This window comes from Macrobrachium nipponense, chromosome 29 (genome assembly GCF_015104395.2).
Source record: "Macrobrachium nipponense isolate FS-2020 chromosome 29, ASM1510439v2, whole genome shotgun sequence".
In the NCBI taxonomy this organism is placed as follows: Eukaryota; Metazoa; Arthropoda; class Malacostraca; order Decapoda; family Palaemonidae; genus Macrobrachium; species Macrobrachium nipponense.
In genome coordinates this window covers 10,577,255-10,587,154 of record NC_061092.1, presented here as the reverse complement: position 1 = coordinate 10,587,154, position 9,900 = coordinate 10,577,255, and the positions used below count along the sequence as shown (strand labels likewise).

Genomic DNA, 9,900 nt, shown 5'->3' with positions numbered 1-9,900 from the left:
CACCCGTCCTCCTGTTTACCGTACACATGTTCTCCCGTGTCTTTCTGTGTACGTCACGTGCGGTTGCATTGGCACGCTTGTCGTTCCTTCGTGCTTTCAGGTTATTTATTGTTGCGTGCCTTGTTATTCTTATCTTTACCTAATTGTACTTATATCGTGTCTTAATCTTACGAGTGAAATTAGTTTATGATAGGATATGAGTAGAATTATTATTATTATATTATCCAATCGTTCTACCTAATTGAGATATGTCAACCTTCGGTGCGTTGCTCACCAGTTAAAGCAACAATGAGAAAGCAATAATTAGAAAAATAGAGAAAAAATAGAGAACCTGTATAAAATTAATGCAGCTGAGGCAGCAATTACTTTTAATAAAACATGTTTAAAAGAGGGTGGGTTTACTTCCAGCATATCAATATTATTATTATATATTATTATTACTTATTATTATTATGTATTATTATTAATTATTCAGAAGGTTAAGTGAAGGTGAAAATAACTCACATTTCGCCTTAACCTAATTTTACTCTTATATAGTCTGAGGGGTATAAATATATATATATATATATACTATATATATATATATATATATATATATATATATATATATATATATTTCATAATTCTATCTCATCGATCTCAACATGCAATAGGAAGTATTAATCATTAACAGTTAATTGTTCGTAAAGTATTATCATTTTACCTTCTACACGCTCAGTCACAGCAAGAAGTAAGTATGTTGTGTCTCTCTCTTTCTCAAGAGACACAAATCTTACTACCTGAGTAATTCTTGGAAGGAGAGGAAAACAATGAAGGTGAAGAAAACCGGTTTACTTTCGAATTCTTAATTTCCTTGAATCCGGAATCACTTTCTAAGATATAGGAAATCTTGCGCGACTTATTTCTGATAAATATAAGAGATATTCTGTCTAGTTTTCGTCTTCCTTTTTTTTGGGGGGGGGGGGTCGGGGTTGGTTGTTTGCTTCATTGCACGCTACCTTAGATTTTGCAGCTTTTCTTTTCCCTCAAAATACGACGTAGGATAGAAACGAGTTGGAGTTCATGTTATTTTTTTTTTTTTTTACAGAGTAATATTTCTCTTTAATAGAACAGAACAGGTTGATGAGCTAGAGGGCGAAGTTTTGTATGTTGAGGTTCAGTAACATATTCCTCAGTGTTACATTAGGATATTAAAAAGAAATAAAGATGATACAGTCTTGCAACTAGGAAAGCATTGAACTGCGTTGCAAAACGCCAGATAGAAATACACGTCTGGAAAATCCCAGGGCACCCTCGACATTCATCCGGGATATCTGTTTTGATACGATTAGAGATAGGAATGACAGTTTGTTCCCTTTCCAGTAGGTGGTGCTGTATTTCATATTATCCTCTTCCAGAGAGGGACTACCAAGAAATAAAATTTGTTTCCAAATATGTCTTTATTTGCAGTTTCTGGAATACAGACGAACGCGTTATGGTTGCTTGTATTTAACATGACTTCGACGACGTTTCTAGATGACATTCCTAGTATTCATGATATGATTTTTGTTATCACTTGATTTTCTCGTTCTCGCCTCCTGTTATCTGTGAGCTTTTGCAAGCGCCCTTTGGGGAATATGCCGTTGGAAAGTTCTCATGAATATCTCTCAGGCTCTGGAAATTGTCATGTGAATGTGTGATTGAACTCTCCTCTGCATTTTGTATTTCTTCTGTTCTTGGTGGAGGCAAATGTCAGAATAATTAACGAGTATAACGTTGGTGTTTGTATTGAAGACATTAACTTTTTAGGCTTGAATTTCAGTTGTATTGTCTTTTATCTTCTTGAATCGAGCTAGACACTCTTTTTCATTTCTCTTGTATTACAAACATTCAGTTTTTAGCCTCGAATTTGAGTTGTATCGTCTTTTATCTTTCTGTGAATCGAGATAAAAAAAAAAAAAGCATCCTAATAATTTTATTTATCTTTTGTATTCAAAACATTTAGTTTCTAGACTTGAATTTCAGTTGAATCGTCTCTTTTATCTTTACTTGAATCGAGCTAGCAAAAGCACCCTAATCATTTTTTTCGATTTTTCGTATGAAAAAAATATATTATTTAGGCTTGAATTTCAGTTGTATTGACTTTTATCTTTACTTGAATCCAGCTAGACAGAGCATCCTAACACTTTTTCATTTCTCTTGTATTAAAAACGTTTGATATTTAGGCTTGAATTTCAGTTGTATTGTCTTTTATCTTGACGTGAATCGAGATACAAAAGCATCCTAATAATGGTTTGTTCTATTTTTTGTATTAAAAACATTTAATACTTAGGCTTGAAATTCAGTTGTATTGTCTTTAATCTTGACGTGAATTGAATTAGACGAACTTTTTCATTTCTCTTGTATTAAAAGCATTTAGTTTTTAGGCTTGAATTTCAGTTGTATTGTCTCTTTTATCTTTACGTGAATCGAGATAGAAAAAGCATCCTAATAATTTTTTTTATTAAAAACATTTAATTTAGGCTTGAGTTTCAGTTTTATTATCTTTTATCTCTAATAATTTTCTTATGTATGAAAAACATTTAATATTTAGGCTTGAATTTCAGTTGTATTGTCTTTAATCTTGACGTGAACTGAACTAGTCAGAGCATCCTGACACACATTATATATTCTCTCCATTTCTGTCTCCACAGGGAGGTGAGAAGTGTCCAGCCGGCCATCGTGTATGGGCGCACCTGCGAAGAGCTGCCCTCCAGCTCCCTGCGATGCCCCAGCGCGAAGGTCCTGGCAGCCTTCACGGGTCCCGGCGGCGGCCTGGCGTCCGTCAACCGCGGGGGACACCCACCCCTGCAGAGGGACGAGCCCGACCTCGACTACATAGACGCGGACGACGCGACCTCCGACGCTCAGCCCAACGCCTACGTAACTTCGCAAAAGCCGCCACCACGTAAGACTCCCTATGCCGATGTGGCCGCTTATTTCCGAAAGCGCGATCCTAGATCGCCCCTGAAGCAGAGGGCATTTGACGGTGTTAGCGGAGGCCGTAGCATGGACTCTTTGGAATGCGAGGCCCCCTCGTGGAGAGGGGAGGCCCCCTCCCCCCTTTCTCCACACCCAGGACGGGCGCCTCCTACTGCATTCCTCCAGTTTGGTGACGGGCCCCTCAATTACGGCCTTACCCTCCCCCCGGACGTAGCAACGTCAGCGACGGATGACGCTGCTGACGGTGGTGGTGCCACTGATGGTTGTGCTTTTGGGAGTAATGGTGTTGGTGGTGCTAGTAGAAATAGTTATAGCGTTAATGAGAGGGTCCCGGGTGGCTATGTTGTCAATCACTCCAATGGCAGTGTAGTAGAGATTGGGGAAATGTTCGGGGTTAACCATAGTTGTGAGACCAACAACAGTTGGGTTAGTATTAATGGTAGCGGCAGTGGTGGCATGATGTCGGTCGACCCGAGAATACAACAGACAGACAACATGGGTTTGGTGGAAACGGTCCTCGTCAGTTGTCAGGAGGAAGGTGGGGGCACCATCAACGAGTTGGTGATGCAGCCTGCGACGACCACGACCACCACGACCACTTCGGCGTCTCTAGACGACAACCTTAACCCACTCATCATGGTGGACACAAAATCTCACGTTTTATCCCAAAGCAAAAGTATTCCTTTAGATAACAGGACTTGCCCTTCCGGTACTACACAGAGTGACGCAGTAGTGACTGACAATGCGGATAGGACATGTGAGAATGGCAACTACGACCCAAAGGAGAATGGGCATCACCCGGATGATAGTGAGGAGGAGGAGGATGATGAAGAGGAAGAGGAAGAGGGGGACACCAGCACCTGCGGCCTGGCTAGCCAGCGAGCCAAGTTCCTGACGCTGGATCTGGTGGAGGCCGGGGCAATGGCAGGTCAGTCTGCCTTGGATGTCCCCTTCTAACCACAACTCAAACAATCCAAACTAACATGATCCATCCATCCACCCATCCATCCATCCATCTTAAGACGAGCACTGTACGCACAATTTGCTGATGAGGCGAAATTGCTCTCTTCCTTTCAACGCATGATTATGCCAAATCTGCTAAGCACTTGTGAAGAGGATGATGATGACGATGGCGGTGAAGATGATGGTGATCATATTTGTTCCTTATGACACTTATAAATGATTTGCTCAGTTGCTCTGACTACTTACCTTGTCACCTTGATAAGCAAATGTCTGTACTATTCCTAAATAGAATTAGCTCTAGAACTGATAGAGGATGGCCTAAGCATGTCTACTGCACTTCAGTGTATGTGCATTTGTAAGCAGACGCCTGCCGACGGTGCTATTATTAACAATGCATGTTACTACGAGTGTAATAACTTTTGCTCTCCACTGATGATCTCATTTACTGTTTATATATGTTGTATGTGCATGTGTGTGTATATATAATTTCTCACTATAGTCACCTTAGGCTCTAAAGTGAATACTTGAGAGTTCATGGGAAAGTCTCAGAGTCTCAGGAGACAGGTACAACTACTTACTGTGTGAAACTCTCGCTTGACTGTCTACGCTTAAAGCTTTGCCACACAGAATGGTACAGTCCAAGGAAGTAAAGTGGAAGTTCTTTCAGTACCTTGACAGTAATGTAATATTAATGCTCAGTGTTTTATTGTTTGTGCTGGTTACAAGGATTGGTTGGTAATCAACTCCATATCAACTCCAAAGAAATCACTAGCCTGTCACTTTAACCAGTTGAAATTCTGAAGCGTTGAGTAACATTTCTGCCTACATATACTGCAGTAACTCTCTAACCACCTTCCTTTTGGCTCTCTGTACTAAGTCCATTGATAAAGTGTTAAAGTAAGGTTGTAGTAACAGGCGTATGGAAGTTGTGATGTTTCATGCACCATTAACTTTGTACCCAAGAGGAGTTTAAGTAAAAAGGTAGAAGACTTCAACCACGAGATGATAACTGCAATAAGGATATGGATCGTGTATATATATATATATATATATATATATATATCTATATATATATATATAGATATATATATAATATATTATATATATTATGATATATATATAATATATTGAATTGACCTTAATCGATTTCTTTTTCAAGTTTTAAGTCTCCCAAAATGCATTGCCGTTTTGTCTTAGGAAATTTAACGTTGGCAATGCTCCTCGATAAGAATGCAGTACGTCGCACAAATAGTAAGGCATTTACAAAGAAAATGTAAACGAGATGAAAAGTAACGTGTAGACTCCATATCTTGTTAACCATTTTGGATATTTAGGTAGGATTTCGTTTTTCTGAACAAAACAGGTCAGAGAGGAGGACACATAGACAAGGTCGTTGATCATTTTGAATTGAATGAGAGATTAGATCTTTATCAAGAAGATAAGCAGAAGAGACACCTTGAATGAAAGTGCGGCCTTCCAATTAAAGATGAATAAGGACCCTAGAAACCTGTGATAATTCGGACAGGAAAAGAAAGCACGACATTGAAATGAAGCTTTAATCCTTTTAGAAACAGGTTAGACGATCTGAATTAAGTGGCGTTCCCAAGACATGTTTGAAGTATCATATGCATTCCAAATGTTCATTGAGAAGATACTGAATTTACATCATAAGACCTTAACAGATTTGGATGGGAAAGTACTAGACTTGACAGAAGTAATGATCTGTATACAAGAGACATTGGTGAACCTGGCCAGAGTATCTGCTCCCCATTCGTATTTGAAATTGGCTGCAAAACATCAGCGTATATGAAGGAGGTAATAACTGAGGACTTGTGGAAAGCCGAATTATCTGCAGAAGCATGCATGGGAGGCAATGTAGACCAAAAGAGTCATTGATAAGAGGGAAGATAGAGTCATTGACATAAGGGAAGATGGTGAGGATGGTAGGTTTCATTTCTCTGTATTCAATTTTTTTTTTTTTTTTCAGCGTCTGGCTTCCTAGTGGCTTGTCATCCCCATGCATCTTATAATGACTTTTTTCAAGCAAATGCCAGTATGAAAGACAGCTAGGTGCCATTATCTAGCCATTGCACATAGGGGTTAGAAAAAGAGAGAGGACAGTTTGGAAAGGTCAGGGAAGGATTAAATCAGTAATCTAGCTTTACCAGTGTATATTTTGTAACTTGAGATTAGTACAACAGTTACCAGTTAACTACAGACTTTATAACCAATGAAAATTGAGTACTATCATACAGGATTAGAGAAGCGAATGGGAAGATAATCAGGAGCATTGGCATTGCTTAGAGAAGAGCTGACTAAACAACGTAGAGAAAAGTATATAGAGAACAAGCTTTATATCCACGAGGAGAGAAAAAGAGAGAGTTCAGTGTGCATCCACTCACAACAGATATAACAGAAGATTGAAGTTGGAGGAGCTTTAAGGATGACTTATTTCCCCGCTTTCATGACTAAATTGGTGGAGACCGGGAGTGGTCACAGCAAGTGTTAGGCGGAGGAAAAGTTTTGACAGATGGAGAGAAAGTTTTGAAAAATGGAGAGAAAGTTTTGAAAAATGGATAGAGAAAGTTTTGACAGGAGCAAGGACATGTACTTAGCTTCCTTCACCGAGATGAATTTGCCTCATGAAGTCCTCAATATTAGTAATATGAGATTCCCTGTGAGAGCCAAGATGAATATGGCATTCATCGTCTTTCCAAGATTTTTGGAAAGAGTTTGAGATCAGTGGAATATTACACTTGTCAAGGAATGTTCTAGATAAGGTTGAGGGTTTAGTTGTAGAGGGTTTAGTTATGTAGTTAGCAAGCTTTTTCTCGATTCTGTTTGTGACTTTGTAGTCTGCTTGTGGTTATTAGAAAGAGTATGAAAAATCTTAAGTGGTGTTGTCTTAGCTTCGATAGATATGCGTCAGTTTGTACTATAGATTTTATTCTAAAAATGGGTGAGTCTTTGATACTCTATTTCATAAGTCAAATGCTTTTGTGTGTGTTTATGTAAGATAAATGTAAAACTGCATTACGTATACACTCCATACTTTTAACTTAAAAAGTTCTCGTTGTGTGTATGCTTGAAATGATACTTTGATCTCTGCTTTACTTGATTTGCAGAGGCAAATATGCAATTATTTAGTTTCAGGAATTCTTAACCCAAAGGTTTTTTTTCTCTGGAGACTTTCCTTTGATCCGAGTTCTTCTTCTTATTTTCAGTTTTAGCTCTTGGCTAGATCGTGCATCAGTGATACGCTTGCGGGAAAATGCTCTTTGAGAATTCTCAAGTACAATGGCTGCGACTACGTTTGAAACATTTTTCATACGTTTTCCATAAACATTTGGACGCTTGGCGTTTGGGAAACGGCTTTGGATGAACGATATGTTTTGGGAAACGTTTCAGATATATAAATATATATATATTTTTTCATTTGAGACTTTGTCAATTCATAATGTAAGACCTTTTTGACCGCCAGAGCCTTTTTGGGCAAACCCAAATCTACGTTTTTATATACGAAGTCTTTTAGAAAATGTTTTAGAACTTTTTGTTTCGCAGAAATTCAGATACAAACAGCTTCTGTGACTTTCGTTTCATCGTTTTTTGGAGAATTGCTTTCAACTTTTCCCGTCGATGTTTTCCGTTTGTTATATAAGTTGTTAGTTAATTTATGCTGAAATTTGTTTGCAAATTATTGTAAAGTTTGCATTTACAGCTGTGCATTATGTTTGGTTTTAGTCCTGGGTAAGTTTATTATTCACACTAGTTGTTCTGATTTCTTTAAATTGAGATTAATACAGTAAGTTGCTCCCTCCCCTACTCTCTCCTCTCTCTCCCTCCTTCTCTCCTCTCTCTCTCTCTCTCTCTCTCTCTCTCTCTCTCTCTCTCTCTCTCTCTCTCAATGCGCAGAAGTCTAGCAAAATACAAGTAAGGATACAAGAGTATTTTGCTCAACATGTCTATCATGGATAGATAATGATATTAAATCGAGACTTAATGTGCAAATAGTAGAGGATGAAGAGGATGAGGAAGAGGAAGAAGAGGAAAACGGAAAAGAAGAAAATAAAACTGAAATTATAGAAAAAAAAATAATGAAAACAAAGAGCAGGACAAGAGTATGGATGCAGAGATACTCATAGATACTACATATGAGGCAATACAGCAGCATACATACGAAGAAATAAATTACGACATGAAAACACAGAATAAAATCCCGAAGAGGCTCTACCCAGATCTTCATACTGATGGGAAAGAGTAAAAACGAAAAAAGAAAAGAAAGACACAGTCTGCACCCTTTTGAAAAGAGGGTATTGCAAATTCGGTGAAAGATGTTACTACAAACATCCCAAGGTATGTCACAATTATGAGATTTATGAGGATGAATGTAGAGATCTGCATCCGAAAATATGCAAAAACTTAAAAGAAGGAAAGGGATGTAAGTTCAACAAAAAATGTAAATATATGCACCCTGTAGCCATGAATCAAAATCAATTGAATAATAAAATCCGAAATTAAAAAGAACCAAATAAAGAAAGGAACAAAGAACATGAGGTGAAGGAAGTAAAACAAGCCATCACCGCGTTATGGAATGTCAGCATCGAGAATGCAAGCATCAACTCCAAGATACAGTGCAAGAAACAAGCACTGTATATACGATGCCAGGGGATGGTGCAGATATGGAGAAAATTGCAGATTCATACACAAAATGAATAATTATGATGAAGGAAGATCAAATATATTGGATTTTTTAATGTCAGAATTTCTGGAAATGAAGAAAAGAACAACATACCAGAACAGGAAAGAGGCATGGGAAAATCCTTATTATTACCCATATTAAATGAAGAGGATAACACGCAAACCATCATAGTGATGAATGCGCAGGGTTTAGTTACGAGTAACTCAAAAAGAAAAATAGAATTCTTAGAAGAACTAACCCAAACTGAAAAAAAATGGATATAATTAATATAAGTGAAAACTGGTATTCCCAAGAGACTGGTAATGATGATCAGATAAAGGGGTTCCAAACTTATAGATCAGATAGAAAAAAATAGGAATCAAGGGTGAACCGCGATATATGGGAGAGACATAAAACAAGGAAAAATATATGAGAAATATAGTAACTCAGAATGTGAATTAATAGCGGTAGAATTTAAATCTGAAAAATTAATGAACATAGTAATATATAGACCCCCTAATACTAAAGAGTATGACACAATAATGAAAAAATTGGATGATATATGTAGAAATCACAAAGACTGGACTATTCTCCTATCCGGAGACTATAACTTTCCTTTCGTAGATTGGAAAGAACGAATTGGAGATTGTGGTTATATTTATACATATGAAAAGAGAGTAATAGTAGTGCAGAAGATAAGAGCAATTCGAAAAGCTATTAGATATGCTGCTAGAATACAATATTCAACAAATAAATCACCTGCCAACAAGAAAGAAAAATACTTTAGACCTAGTATTTGTGAACGAGATGAATTATGTTAAAGAAATAATAGTTTTTAATGCGAGTATTTCAGATCATGATGTCATAGAATTAACAGTCCATTCCAAAACAAGTGAAAACAGAGATAAGCAAGAGATAAAAAAGTGGGAAGGATATGGAAAATACAATTTCTACAGTAACATATAAAATGGTCAGAAATAAATGAAGAATTAAACAAAGATTGGGATAACATATTCGTAAGTGATGATATACAGGTAAATACAGATATATTATATAAAATATTAGAGAAAATAGTGGATAAATAAATACCGAAGAAGAAAAGTAAACATCATTCATGCATACCAAGAGACAGAAGGATCTTGTTCCAGAAAATCAGAAAGTGGAAAAAAGGTCTTGCAAAAGAAAAGAATGCATGGATAGTGATGGAACTAGAAAGTAAGATATAAAATGCAGAACAAAAGATTGTACAATCAAAAGAAAATGAAAAACGGGACTTGGAAGAAAAAAACCTTAATAAA

General features: G+C 37.2%; 1 protein-coding gene across 4 annotated transcripts in view; it reads left to right on the top strand.

The window, feature by feature from the left end:
• The window catches only part of LOC135206119 (uncharacterized), a 206,005-nt gene that overhangs the window by 173,338 nt on the left and 22,767 nt on the right, over positions 1-9,900 (top strand). For all 4 annotated transcript variants that reach the window (XM_064237363.1, XM_064237361.1, XM_064237362.1 and 1 more), the window contains exon 2: positions 2,673-3,889. In XM_064237363.1, the coding sequence (XP_064093433.1) occupies positions 2,673-3,889 (1,217 nt within the window). The remainder of the gene's footprint in view (positions 1-2,672; positions 3,890-9,900) is intronic.